General features: G+C 31.5%; 2 protein-coding genes across 2 annotated transcripts; one reads left to right on the top strand and one right to left on the bottom strand.

The window, feature by feature from the left end:
- Positions 1–8,986: 8,986 nt before the first annotated feature.
- On the top strand, positions 8,987–9,961 carry LOC110825403 (transmembrane protein, putative (DUF679)). Its single transcript, XM_022055848.2, has one exon. It carries the CDS (start codon positions 9,248–9,250, stop codon positions 9,881–9,883), a length of 636 nt encoding a protein of 211 aa, XP_021911540.2. The 5' UTR covers positions 8,987–9,247; the 3' UTR covers positions 9,884–9,961.
- Positions 9,962–11,226: 1,265 nt separating this feature from the next.
- On the bottom strand, positions 11,227–14,940 carry APE2 (Glucose-6-phosphate/phosphate translocator-like protein). Its single transcript, XM_088208207.1, has 12 exons — positions 14,499–14,940; positions 14,337–14,411; positions 14,088–14,153; positions 13,862–13,940; positions 13,108–13,228; positions 12,895–12,990; positions 12,541–12,653; positions 12,354–12,431; positions 12,162–12,278; positions 11,866–11,965; positions 11,666–11,766; positions 11,227–11,538 (listed from the first exon to the last, which is right to left on the bottom strand). Exons 1-12 carry the CDS (start codon positions 14,777–14,779, stop codon positions 11,521–11,523), a joined length of 1,245 nt encoding a protein of 414 aa, XP_088064333.1. The 5' UTR covers positions 14,780–14,940; the 3' UTR covers positions 11,227–11,520.
- Positions 14,941–15,472: the final 532 nt, after the last annotated feature.

The following is a 15,472-nucleotide window of genomic DNA, read 5'->3' as shown; positions in this document are numbered from 1 at the left end:
GGTTCATGTGGCAGAATGTTACTGTAACCCCCATCAGCTAATCGCGCATCAAAGGGCCCACAAGAGAAATGGTCCCACTAAAAAGTCAAAATAAAATAAGATCATATGATCCGCATTTCACAATCGCATAAAGATCAAATTCAGAATCGTTCGACTAGGAAACTAAGAAAGATTCTTTAGGTCCTACTTAATTAGAATCATAATAATTGAGGAAAGAGTTAATTAGTAGTTGTTAAAACACTCTGGAATGGGAAATTAGCAGTCGCAATTAGATTCCTTTTTTAGGGGATGAGTAAAGATTAAGTTTTGCAATTAACGATAACCAAAGTTAATTATCTTTATCTAATTTCACTCCTAATTACGCCTTACTTCCCGTTCAAATATGTTTAAAAGTTTTTTTTTTTTTTGTTAATAACATGAATGATTTAATTTTAATCTAATTTGTTAATTACATTAAATGAAAAAAATTAATTTTAGTTAATTTTTCTTTAGTAATAAATTTGTTGTAATATTAATTAATTGCTAATTAGCTTAACTTCAATCATTATTTCTTAATTTGTTTTTATTTCAGTAAACTTCTACTTTTTTCATCTTTTATTACGTATTATTCATTCAATAAAATATTTACTGTATGAAATAATTTTATTTTTTCATTGAAAATAACTTGTAATATTACTAAATTTAATAATGTCCTCTAAAAATACATGAAAAACTAATTACGTTGATATGTTCGTTACAAGAAATATATATGATTTTATCATAATTATTTTATTTTCTAAGATAAGGTGACAATAAATATATGAATTACCATATAAAATTTACTAAAATTATTAAGAAAAGTCACCATAGTAGCACGTCAAATTGACAAACTTTGTGTAGGTTAATCGGACAGTATATATATATATATATATATATATATACATATACATATACAGATATAGTACGTAGATTCTTTTTCATTTCAGAGTTTCAACTTCAACTTCAGGTTCAATTGTGGAAAAAATCTCCTGCATTTTGAGTGTTCATCAATAATAATGGATCTGCAGATTTTTTATACAATAAGAAACTGACGGTCACCAATAATATTCACTGGATACATAGAAGCCAACTCATGCTATGTACGTACGTCTCTTCTAGATATAATGTACCTATATAAGCATGCATGCCCAGGTCAAGAATCAATACTCTTGTCATTATCGTAAAAATAAATATATATATATATATATGTATATATATGTTCACATGTTATTGTAATATAAGTTATTTTTATTTATAGGTGAATTTATTAGAACCAATTTTAAAGATATATATTTCAGAAATGAAGCAAAGAAACATGGTAACTAGTTGAGTAAATATATATATATATATATATATATATGTATGTAAGTTGGAAGATGTTCGACACTAAAACATGCATGAAATAGTACAACACACACACACACACACATATATACAGTATATATTATATGAAAAAGAAATGAAAGTTGGAAGATTTTTAACATTAAAACATGAAATAGTAATTAACGAAGAGAAATTATTTTAATATCATACGTTACTTGATATTCCACATAATTAAATACATGTATTCTGAATCCATTTGGCATAGATGTATAAAATAAATGAAACTAAAGAAAATATAATTATTGTTCCAAAAAAGGGTTAGAAGTTGAGATATTAATATTTAATATTTTATTAAAATTTTAATTATATTATTTCATTATTAAGAGAAATCGATTGTGTTATTATTAATATATAAAAATATAAATTAATTATTAAAATGTATAAATATTAATTAAAAATTATTTAAATGTTAAATGTTAATTATTATGTTTATATATATATATATATATATATACATACTACACATGAGGTCCCCTAGTCTTAAAAAATTTTCCTTTAATTTCTACAACTTTTCCTATAATTTAAATATTTAAAGAGCAAATAAAAATTCTTTTCTTAAAAGATAGACACCTCTGTTCCAAACCAACATAAACCCTACTTAGCAACTTCTAATCTAATGATGATCCAGTCTTTATGAACACTTAAATTATATTTAAACAAGCATTAGAGAGAATTAATTATGAACTAATTGTATTTTTACGAAGAAATAATATAAGTTATGAGGCAAGAACTGTTGATTCCCAGTTGCTGCCTTAATTCTTTATAACAACATATTCTTACGGTGGAACCCAACAGGCTGCCAAGATTTGTAGGGACCCAAAATCAAGACTTTTACAAACTTTGAGATGCGTACACACACACACACACACATATACATATATATATATATATGTGTGTGTGTATATGCCCTAATTCATTATAATAAAAGAGAAGTGGTAAAGGCAATGGTGGCTCCAACCCATTTGAGTTTGCTCCTAAACTCAAATCATAATTGGCCTCTTGTGCCTTGTTCAATTCTTTCTTTCTTTCTTTCTTTCTTTCTATCCCACCTTTCCTAACATCCAGCTTTTTGTGTTAAAAACATAAACTTACTTTCTAAGTGAGTTGTTACTTAATTTTTAATTTGGAATTATGAAAATCAAATCTTCCATATGTAACTTTCTCTTTTTTTGATTTTCTCACAAGCCCATTTTTTTTCCTAATCTTGTGAATGATTGTAGTAGTGGTGTGGTAGACTTGAAAAGATCACAGAAGATTTTTCTCCTTCTTGTTTATGTATATCATCATTATTTGTTTATTATATACATATACATATATATATATATATAAGGGGCTTAATTATTACTTTTTTGAGGGAATTAAGTGGCTTAATTTAAAAGGTACTAAAAGCTAAAGATTAAAGCTAATTATATTAGTTAGCTGTTTGATTTAAAAGAAAAGCAGGCTTTATTGGTAGCCTAACAATCTTTAATGAGAAAGGCCATAACTCTTTTAGATTAGATCATTGTAATTAAAATTTGAAATTATGAAAATAAATTCATGTTATAATGTGAAACCAACTAAAGAATCACCAAATCCATGTGCTTTCACAGAAGAAATTAATTGTAATTAGTCAATAAATTAGTTTTCAACAGATTAATTACAAGTTTAGCTCTATAGTTAGTAATGCATTCTTTTTATTTAAGATTATATGTTTATAATTTCTGTATTAATCTTTTGAAATTGTGTTGTAATTAGTATATATATATATATATCAATTTAAATTGAATTGTGTTTCTATGTCAAAGCCAATATATTTGCATCTAGTTAATATATGATATTTTCATATCGTTAGGAGGTGAAGTCCTAATAAGATGGTAAGCATGATATATACATATATATATATATGATTAATATGGAGTTAGCAAATAATTAGTTACTGATATGAAGGAAGTAACTAATCCTACAAAATGATCTATTTATAATTTTAATATTAAAGACTTAGTTTCCATTTTTAATCTCTGTAAATTATATATATATATATATATAATACATTATCCTAAGGAGTATAAAGATCTTGTTTGTTTTATTTTCTGGATTATAAATTAATTTACTTGCTTAATTGGGAATTAGATCCTAAATAGGTAGACAAGAGTGTTAATGTATGACATCATTTTGGTATTTTCTTTACCAAGAACAAGTTTAGGAAACAAATTAGACTTTTTCTGAGGACCCAGATGAATAAAATGTTAAATTAGGAAACTGGTTGAAACAAAAAAGGAAAGTAACCAAAAAGAAGACAATGACACGATTGATTGTTCGCTGGGTACAAGCTTTGGCTCTTTCCCAATATTACAAATTGAGACACCTCATTATCACACCCAGTACCGATATATACATATACATATATATATATATATATAATATGCACACAAACACGTAGATATATACGTACATACAATACAAAAGGATTTTATTTATATGTAAAATTTGGTTCCTTTATATATATCGTAAGATTAAGTGTTCTCCAACGCAACCTCCTAGTCGTCATCTATTTAAATATTTAATTCATAATATTTGATCTAATCAGTCAATAATTTAATTAATTAATATATTAATTGATTTATAGTGATGAAATTAATCTTAGTACAATTTTATTATAATTAAAAAAAAACATTTTTAACATTAGCTAAGTTTTTTTTTTAATTGGTAGAGTCGATTATTTCACTTTGGATCATATTAATAATTTAAGTACAATATTTTATTTTGAATGAATCTGATAATAATTTTACATGTAAAATAAGTATTAGTTCATGTTTACATATATATTTGGTAGAAAAAAATTATATTTTTGTGAAAGTCATTTATTTGAGAGGTATTTTGTTCCTGTATTTCCTATAGACCAAAATATGAAGATGTATCTATCATCACCGTATAACTTTATATTGTAATATAATAACATTAGTATATAAAATCATATCTTAGACAATTTCTTATAGTTTAAAGTTTTAATATACTCAATTCAATCTATGATTTAAAACAGTAACATACAGAATGTTCTTTAAATTTGAATTAAAGCAAAGTTAACACAGTATATGAAGGATGGTGTATGCTCAATCCACATTTTCAACCTAGGGAGTGTTGGGAGTGAGAAAGGATGTTAATGCATAATTAATATATTGGAGAATTTTTATTAAATTTAAAATTTTAAGATAATTAATTTAATTATTATTTAAAATGAATAATATAATTAAATGTTTTAGACATGGGTTTATTGTTAATTCTACTAATAGACCTCAATTACACAAATAAAACTAGTTTCCTTGAAATAAGGGTTGAGGACAAAATAATCACTTTTACATGGAACTAAAGTGTAATATACCAATTACTGCTTAGAAAGTGACATTAAACGAGAGAACTTTGGATGACGATCATATGTCCCAATGATTATATTACCTTTTTCAGTCGAATCTGGATGACTGGTTAACCAACAATCTGCAGAATCGTTGGTGTCAGTGTCAAAACTTAGGAGATTGGAGGATTGTTTTCGAGATCACTTGCTGGTCTCTTTGGAATCAGAGTAACCGCTTTGTTTTCAGGGGGCGAGCCATGGAGTATCGACGAGATAAAACATGTTATTTTTCGCGTGATGGATTGTAGTTTCAATACTCTCGTGGCTGCTATAATCAACGGTTGTTCTTGTAGGAAGAGGGAGAAACTTGTTGGCTGGTATGTCCCCCCCTCCTCCCCTCCCAAGACTGGATTAAAATCAACACCGATGGTGAGTATCGTGCTGGCTTTAATAATAAATAATACAGTATTTTGCATAATTTAAAAAACTTCAATAATTAATTATAGGTTATTGATGGAGTTGGAACCAGTTATTTATTACTGTTTGTCATCTTTTAACTGATTGTTTGATCTTACAGTTGTAAATGAATAATAATACACTGGAATTGGTAAAATAATTTAGTTGTATTTCCTTAATGTATGTATTGCTTGTTTTGCGTGATTTACAGTTAAATTGTGAAACTTGAAATTAAATGTAAATGAAAAATTGCTTGATTAAGTGAATAGATGAATGGTAGTCTTACTGGATATTCTGCGAGATAGTGGACAGACCGGATAAATAAGGGACCCTACCATGAACGTTACCTCATACCGGACGGGGTATCGAGAATTGATATTTTGGCAGTCATATCAGACAGAAAATTGGGACGACCCGTTTCACTCTCATACTAGACGAGAAATGGGGACGACCCATTTCACCCTCGTACCGGACGGAGTATTGAGGGATGATATTTTTTGTGCTTATACCAGACGGGGTATATGGACAATTCATTTCACTCTCATACCGGACGGAGTATTGAGGAATGATATTTTTGGCACTCATATCGGCGGAGTATGGGAACAAGCGATTAGTTGACAATGTTGAATGAGGGTTCACGTGTAGCGAGGACATCCCTATGGACCCCAATGGATACCAGTAGACAGATAAAAAGGAAAAGTTGTTGTTCTAACTAGTTGAAAATGAGATTATGATGTTATTTGTGTTATTGCCTCTATAGGTCGGTTTTGAAAATTTCGCTACGATAAATATGTAATAAATAATTTTATTTATGATAAATGAATTTAGTTAAATTAAGAGTTCCACTAGTTATTTTTATAATTTTTACCAACCTTCATTTCTATATTGGTAAGTAGTGGGATATTCTTACTAAACTAGTGTAGCTCAGTTTTTCATTAATCATTTCAGATCAAGAGGACCAAGATCCAAATCCCGATCCACAAGAGAGTTGCAAATAGGATATCCAGTTGTTTACTTTCTATTTATTTCTTTAATTTTCGTTTATTCTTTTAGAATGATTATTCTCGTAGCCCTATTGGGTATTCTTAATTATTATATAAGGAATGTAAACTCTAACTTTATTATTTTGTTTCCGCATTCAATTTATAATTTATTTTCATTTAAGTTCCGGGTTGTTACAGTAAGAATCCGTTTGGTTAGGAGGTAGGTAGTCCATATTCAATGTGTTCACAAAGAAAAAATTTTTTGTGCTAATTTCTTAACCAACCACGCCTTTTTGGATCCTCCTGGGCTCCACTTCTACTGTAAACCTTTTGCTGATCTTGCTCAACTCACCAGAGATGACCTTATTAGGATGTCTTGGCCTAAAATGTGTATCGTTTAGGCTTGTTCTTATTTCTTCTTTTTTAATTGAAAAAGTGTAATATAATATTAAAAAAAAAACTCTTACACTATTGCATTTATATCAATTTAAATTTTATGCTTCTAATTATATCAATAGGGTTGTGTATTATGACTTTATATTAAATTAACTCTCGACAATAAAAATTATTAATTTTAATTTGGCTAAACACTTGACATTTTTATTAATGAGAAAATTTTATATATGAATATTTTATCTTAAAATTGGTCCATAAAAATAATGTAAATTTATTCATAAAAATAACTAAAATTTTGGTAATAAAAAATCTTAAGATCAACATGCTTTCTTCAATTCACTCTTAGTTAAAAGTATTTAATGCTCAGAATATTGTTTGCATTTTCTTCTAATTTTGCACTAAATTTCTTTTATAAATTTTTTCATCAACACTCTTCTGTCTCTTAATCAATAGTTATTCAATCATGTACGATAATATCTGTAGTTAAATTTTTTTAATGTATGAATACATGCGCCGATATTATTGTATTTTACTTTCAACGTTAGCTTCAAAATTTGAGTCATATGACTAAATGATTCCATTAAATCAATCTCTATGCAAAATTTCACATATTTACCTTAGTTCTCCTAGAATGGTATTTGAGTTTATGTAAATGGGTTTACATAACTTAGTAAATTAATCAAAATAGTTACTCTCCAAGAATTGGTGACATAAGAAAGATGTTCATAATCCTAAAAACCCTTGGGTTTTTCTTTGTACATACATGTATTTACATATATATATATATATATTATAAACATGTTGTTCAATGTTGTTTATTCTTAAAATATATATATATATATATATATATATATGAAGCCTCTTAGAATTGTATGGATATAGTTATTTACCCATATTCTATATTTTGAGCATTACAAAAATGTGATGAGGGCATGACATCATTAAAACTTTCTTAAATTGGAGAGGTAGAAAGTTTGAAACTTAAAAAAGAAAGGGCACCACTAAAAACTTTCTCCCCAACGATAATTACTTAATTGGGGACCAAATAACAAGACAAAATAAAAATAATTAAATACCCACATTTTTATATGATGATTTTAACACATTTGGAGACACTTAATTATCACTTCATTAATGGCCTTCCACATCAACCATGTTTTATTGTTAATTATATATTTGTGGAAAAACTATATTATAAAATATAATTTTATAAAAAAAAAAATTTAAATTCATAATTATATTACAAGGTAATTTGTATAATTTTAGTAACAAAATATGTATAAATTTAGAAATATAAATTAAAATTATTCAATTACGTTATACACAAACATACTCAAGAGAATAACGTTATTTGGTAGGGTCCATTTTTTATGGTAATTAATTATAATCTTGATAACATAATTACTAGTTGGTAATTAATTATAACTATTAATTAATTTCTCTTGCTTTTGTTTTTTACCCCATAAAACTCCATCAAGTTCGTAGAGTAAAGTAATTATATTAAATAACAAACATTTGTTCCAAAAATTATTCAAACATATATATATATATATATGAACCTGAAGGTAGCACATGGTAGGTAAGCAGTAATTACTTTAGTTTTTAGAGTTGAATGAGAGACAGCTATATCTAATAGTGAATTAATCATCAAACTTAAATTGGGTAGTCAAATTTATAATTATATAGTGGATGGATTATGTGTTAGATATATGTATACACACACACACACACACACATATATATATACATACTGAGTAGCCCATTTAGAAAAGAATCACTTGGGCCTCTATAGATATATACATGATGATCTATTAAAGATTAAACGAATAGAAATAGACTTGAACAAGTTGGGAGAACCAAAGGGTATTTATTGATAATTGATCTGGATGAGATTTGGATAAGACCCAAATGGGCAATTCAGAAAGTAAATACCATCCAATATTGTGCAACTTCACTTCAATTTATTTTAAAAGAAAAGAAGTTGAATTTCAAGTGCTAATTCTGCTAAACTGTTTTGGGTTTGTCTTTTGGTTTGGTTTTGAGTGTACTCTTGACAAACCAAGGAAGGACAGAACTCACATTCTATCTTCCCAAAAATTAAAATCTAAATTCTGTTGAGTATCTCAAATAAAAATACTATATGGGTTTCAAATAAGAGAGAAATATTTTGGTGGGTTTTTTCTATTAATATATATATATATATATATAATGAATTCAAGCCTTGTAAATCAAGTTAAACCATTGGAGTCATACATAACGTGCAAGTTATGGGCATGACACAAGTAATTCAAGACTCACTCCAAAGAAAGCGCAGCCTACCACGACATCAACCCAAAAAAAGGAAAAACAAATTTCAGAAGCCAAGTTTCATAAACTTCATGAAAGTTTCATGGTCATAAGCCACTTTAGGGAAGCACTTTATCTAACTAATTTAAATGTGAGCCAACATTTTCCTTCTGAAATTCTGGTTTGAAACAAAACTATATCTGTTCAGTTCCACTTACGGGTTTATGTTACTTGTAAGGAATCATTAAGCACCCTCCCTTCCCTTCACCTCCACTCAAATCCCGTTTCGTTGCAAGCATATATAAACACAATCCTATAAATCCATTCTTGCTAAAACAAATTAGAGAGATCAATATAACAAGAAAGAAAAAGGGAAATTTACAGGTTTTATGTGATGGAGATTAAGGTACATACCGAAAACTTTCGTCATCACAGTGAAGAGAAACAGCCTCTCATGCAAGATATACCCATTCCTGATACAGAAAGGAAGAACTTGGTACAGAGAGCAATCTGTGAGACATTCAAAAGCACAGCTCATTTGGCTAATCTTTTACCTACAGGATCAGTTCTTGCTTTCCAACTTCTGTCACCCATCTTCACAAACTTAGGAAATTGTGATCAAGTCAGCCAATATATGACTGCTGGGCTTGTAGCTCTTTGTGGGTTATCATGTTTCCTTTTGAGCTTCACAGACAGCTTTAAAGACAATAATGGAAATGTCTTTTATGGGTTCGCCACACTGCGAGGCTTGTGGATCATTGATGGATCAGCTTCTCTTCCACCTGAACTTGCTGCAAAGTACCAGCTGCGTTTTATAGATTTCATGCATGCTTTCATGTCAGTACTGGTTTTTGCAGCTGTAGCACTGTTTGATCAGAATGTGATAAGTTGCTTCTATCCGACACCAACAGTTGAGACCCAGGAGATCCTCACTTCACTTCCTGTTGGAATAGGTGTCATATGCAGTATGTTATTCGTCGTTTTCCCCACCCAGCGCCATGGAATTGGCTTTCCTGTAACTGCAAGTTAATGTTCTTTTCCTCTTTGTCCACACCAGGTGTAAATTTCTCACAGTTATAAAATGCAGAAAATCACCACTTAGTAAGAACACTTGGCAAAGGTTCATTGAAAAGACACCTTCAAACTATTTGGAGAAAGAAACTCTACTTTTATGATTATATGTCATTTGGTTCATCTAAAGCAAATACATTTAAGTACACCAGTTGCAGAACTTAGAGAAATTAGTTGCAGGAATTTAGAGAAACTACCCACTAAAGACTAGGTGGTTTAAAATACAGAAATACATAAAAGTCAGGAAATTTATGGTTTAAGATACTGATATATAAATACAGACAGATCATGTAGACTTCAAATCTTTTCTTCCCTTGCAGCCTTGTTTAGAACACCAGTACACTGTGGCCACTGAATGGAAGACTCTAATGCCTTCCCCAGTTTTCTGTCACCAAAACCCTTTAGGTCATTGAGGAACCAAAAATATTTCCTCTTGCTTCTTCATTTTACATACAGCTTTTCATAAAGTTGTAGACAATAAAAAGAACAGCACAGAGAGAGATCCAGGTAAACAGATTTCCATTCTTCGCATGATCTTGACACTGTTTAGGAGCAGGTATTTGTACATTCTTAGATTCAACTTCCTAACTGTTTCTGTTTCCTCACTTATCGTCCTAATTTTGTACACTTAGATTTCTGTTTCCTAAGTTTCAAACATCTACAAATGTATGAAAACCCGAGGAATTTTCCCAAGTGGCTTGTGAAGCCTTCCATATCTTGTCACTGAACCAGGAATTACACCACTGGTTTTTTTGTCGTTTGATGAGTTGTCGGTCTGAAAGGGAATCCTTTGATTCTCATAAACTGGTTCTTCTTGTAATGGTACTTGAGGGGGTGCTTTCTTTAGCTGTGAATGACAAAAAGTACAAAAACTTACCAGCGAAGCATGAGCGTTTAAGTGGTTATCTGCTTTATTGTCATCACCAACATCACTAATCAATCACCACTTATATACGGCATACTCCACTTGTTCAAACATTTTGTCATTTAAGAAAATTACACCTTTTTTGCCATTGTGTTCATGGTGTTTTGTTTTAATTTCTCATAAAATGTTTCTTGCATCAAGGAACCGACAATCTTCCTCTGTTGTTTTGACCATTGCTAGCCACAAGAGAGGCTTATAATGCTCCTTCAAGGAATTTTATTATGCAACAATGGAATCTACTGTTTGAGTTGTAACTTTTTTATGTTATAAAAAGTCGAGTGCTTATTTAAACATTATGAGCTTTTCGCTTAATAATTTGATTTCAAATAACACCTGAATTTTTTGAAAGAGTCCATTAATGACCTACGACTGATCAATTTTGGAGGCAATCTACTATTTATTTTTGACTCATTGGCTCCTTTAGGTTCATGAGGAGCTTCTAATTGCATAAGCTTTGTTCCAAATACAAAGCAAATGATACATTATTTTAGTCAACACGAACTAATTACAAATCAGCAAATTGTTTTTAGGTTGAAATAAATAAAATTCATCCCATAATAAAAGGAAAGAAAGACAGCAGGATATGCTGGAGTTTTTAATTTTATCTCCAGGAGGAAAGACATAAAAACTTTTTACACCCAAGATTTCCTCCACCTTCAATGCTTCTGGCCTTACGCTGCTTTCATTTGCTGAAAGAGGAAGAAATTAGATTCAGGTTAAAATTATAATTTTCTGCAGGGAATTGTTTACATTTGTCCATTTTTATTCACTGGTGTATATTTATGTGCTATGAGTGTGTTTAAAAATAAGACTTACTCGCTTCTCTTCTTCCATCTTGGCCTTGATGAAAGAGTAGATTGCAACTCCAGCAATTGCAATGCATGTTCCAATACCTGTCTGTGTTGAAATCTTGTTTCCTGCAAGGAGTGATTTGAGGGATTTTGCTTTCGCTTACTCTCCGGTCCAAAAGAATATCCAGTGATAAGAAATGGTGGAAGACAAAACCATAAACTTACCAAACACGATGATTGAGAAGCCAATCACGAATACACGTTTCAGCACATTGCCAACTGCATGGGTAAGAGGCGCAACCCTCTCCAAGGTGTTGGTAGCCAGCTGATCAAAAAATACAACCAATGACAACATATGGCACGTAGCTTGAAAATTTAATTAGCTTACACCATAATGGGTCTTTGAAATGGGGGGGAAAATTAGAGATATGGTGAATGGCATTTAACATCATACTTTGATGACCATTGAAGAAAAGCAGGGGTTTCATGAGGTGAATGATCAAAATATAGGATTTATATACCTGGTTGTAGAGATGGTAAAACATTCCCACCCAAAAGAGATCTGAGATGAACTTGGTAAGACCCACTTTAGCAATTGCATCATTAAATCCGTGCTTTAACAGCTGAGGTCCTTCAACCTGTACAACAAGGCTGTCAATTGTTAAATCTTACAAATCAAAATCACCAAGCCATGAATGGTTTCGTTTACTCACAAATATGGCAGGTGGAATGCAGACAAAAAGGGCAATGATCGAAATGTAAGCATAGATATTTGTACTGTCCATATCAGTCTGCATCAGGACCGAGCGATTATCACAACAAGAACTAGTCGGAATATTCCAAAGACTTCATTAAGTAGCATATGCTTTCAATTCACAACAATCACAAAAAGAAACTGACCATGGCTTTCTTGGAGTAAAGACTCCTGTACGTAAAAGATATATTGGATATCATAGCACTGATGAAGCCCGTCCAATTGAAAGACAACTCAGTCAGTGATGCCATGGACACACCTACACTCAATTAGAACCAAATCACACATAAAACTCAGCCGTGTCTTAATAATTAACATATAGAACATAATGTTTACAAGGCAACAAATAGAATAACAGTAGCCTAAACTGTTTATCTAAATGGTCACATTCACATAAATTATCTAATTCATTGGCGACATTCACCAAAGGGATCATTAATGTCTGATTCCAATAACAGTGCTTTGCTCACAGCCAGAGGCTAGAGAGGGGATAACCTTACCAATAACAACAGGAGCCAAAGATAGCCATAAAGTCAAGGGTATTGGTTGTCCCAGTATGAACTGTGATGCAGCAGCATTGAAGAAAGGCTCAAGAGCTGAGAAAAGAAAAAGTAAATAATAATAATAAACCACTGTTCACCATTAAGAAACTACAAGAGCTGTGGAGAAACATTAATGCCTGTAGCATGAAGTTTTTTTCTTTTGAATGGTACCTTTGATGGTGTGAGTGAAAGACACAGCAACTGCTGCAAATGAGACATTGCTAGTTACATGGCCAATGGCGTGACATACAGCAACTGGTATCAGCAACTTCAGGAGGTTTGAATCAATAGGCTACAAAAAAAAAAGGAACATATAGAACTCTGAGTTTTTATTACTGTCAAACTCCATACTTAGATAATTCTATCATTAGAGATTGGTCATTTGAGATAAATGTTTTTAACGGACAAAAATCATCATGCTATAAACTTAATTTCAAATTTTCAACAGTATACCATGTCCTATAATTTTTTTTTACTACGTAACATAATATATAGAAAATTTGTATTAAAAAAAAGTTGAAATTGATTTTTTAATATATACGAGAAAGATAACTATTGAAATAAAATCCATTAGTTTACCTTATCCTACAACTAACTAGTAATAAATATCAATATATAATTATACTCACAGACATTAACAATTTATTATACTTTATCAATACCCTTACAATTAAAATTATCACATAGTAATACATAAGCAATCTTTGTCAGCCCCAAAGAAAGATTATGGGAAACCAGGAATAGCAGCAGCTCATGCCACGTTACAACATGAAACGGGATTCTTTACTGATATCGATATAATTTAGTAAACAAGTTACAAAGCAATACAAACTCCAATAAACTCTAATTACCAAAAAATAAATAAATAGTAACAAGTAAAGAATGATTTAGATTCCAGTTCCAGGCTTAAAGAGAAACTACTTACAGCCCGCTTTGGAAGGCCCACAGCCCAGCTCACCAAACAGTAAACCACCCCAACTAGCAAGTGAATAACCGACACAAAACTGCAAAAGCAGAAAACAACGCCAGCTTAAAAACCACGTTGAACCTACGCATCCGAAATCTTTATCCCAAGCACCGAGAATTAACACTAGCTTTTATAAAGCAAAAACAGAAAACAAGAATTGAAGAAGAAAGAATGTAGTACTTACTAAGGATACGGAAAATAGTTGTAAATCTTCTTGTTGAGTATATTGAATATCACATTCAAGAAGTACCTGAGCGAGAAAGGCGATGATGTGATCTCGTATCGTAGACAAAATAGTATATAAACACAAGTTACCTGTCCGGGCTGAACCGGAAATTTTTTCCAGTTTAAATTTGACAGGTAAAGGATCAATTTAGGTTGTGATTTTATTGTGCGCACGGAGGCGCAGTTTAGAGAAGAGTAATTCACCTACCACATGAAGAAGAAAAAACCAGTGACAAGAGCCGGATACTTCTCGAAGAAGCCGACAGGAGCGATCTTCGCTTCCCTGAAAAGAAAACACCGAGTCAGACGAGTCAGAGTCCGACACGTAGAATAGATTCGATCGAGTTAGAACGGAGGAGACGGACCTCACCCGGCGGAATCGCTCCCCTCAGCCGGAGACGACGAAGCTGCGGCTCGAATCCGAGGAAGCATCTCCCGTTTGACTGCGAACAAATTAGCGGGAACAGCCGGCGAGCTCTCCAAAAGCAGAGCCGGTCTCAGTTGCCTACCCCAAATTACATTTCCGCCCTCACCAACGGCTCCGATAGGCTTGGCAACGGCGAAAGACGCTCTGTGGATCTCCCTCGGTGGCTTCCTGAGGTACGGTAGGCCGGCAACAGTGGCGGAGCGTGACAATACTCGCGACTCCATGAGAGCGATAAATGTGGTTAGCGTCGATAGAGCGAGCTCTCTGTAATCACGAGGAAGAGGAAGAGGAAGAGGAAGAGGAAGAGGAGAAAGGTTTGTGAGATGGGAAAACGAGCGGTTAATAAGATTTGTTTTGATTGGGTGGGGTTATGATCCGACGCGTCGCATTTCACGGGAATGTAATGATTGTTCCGTTGGATCACGGGCGGTGGAGAGAGATGGACGGTGGGGATTGGAAGATGGAAAAGATTTGAGGTGAGGATAATTGGGGAGGGAGATATGGTGATTGGAGGAAGTGGGGCCATCTTATCTAGAATTGAAAGGCTAGAGTAAGAGAGCATGTCTTGTCCAGTGAAGGAAATGGCGGTGTTATTCAAAATCCTTATCAGCTCTGAAAGCCACAAATTTTATTTTTATTCCTTGAGTTGTGAGTTTTGTGACGTTGAGTTTGGGGAAACGTTAAGCAAAAGCATAACCAATTTTGTTTATTATTTTTAAATATATATAAAAATAATTTATCTTAAAATATATATCTAATTTTAAAATTTTTTTATTATAATATTCATAAACAAAATTTTATGAAAAATCAGAATACGACTTGAAAAAACAAATGATTGTCATCTCAAACTAGTAATATATTTTAGTTATTAAAATATTATATTTTTGCTATACATTATTATAAATTAGATTTTGAAT

The sequence above is a fragment of the Carica papaya genome, chromosome 7 (genome assembly GCF_054855325.1).
Source record: "Carica papaya isolate Zhongbai chromosome 7, ASM5485532v1, whole genome shotgun sequence".
NCBI classification, from domain to species: domain Eukaryota; kingdom Viridiplantae; phylum Streptophyta; class Magnoliopsida; order Brassicales; family Caricaceae; genus Carica; species Carica papaya.
Note: the sequence above shows the minus strand (reverse complement) of the source record. Positions and strands in the feature narration are given on the sequence as shown.

Excerpts from the sequence above, each read along its gene's own strand:
- LOC110825403 (XM_022055848.2), top strand. The coding sequence starts at position 9,248 with ATGGAGATTAAGGTACATACCGAAAACTTTCGTCATCACAGTGAAGAG.
- APE2 (XM_088208207.1), bottom strand. The coding sequence starts at position 14,779 with ATGGAGTCGCGAGTATTGTCACGCTCCGCCACTGTTGCCGGCCTACCG. Across the intron at positions 13,941-14,087 it reads AACTATTTTCCGTATCCTTA|TTTTGTGTCGGTTATTCACT; the intron begins GTAAGTACTACA and ends CTGCTTTTGCAG. Across the intron at positions 11,966-12,161 it reads TTTACCATCTCTACAACCAG|CTGGCTACCAACACCTTGGA; the intron begins GTATATAAATCC and ends TTTTTTGATCAG.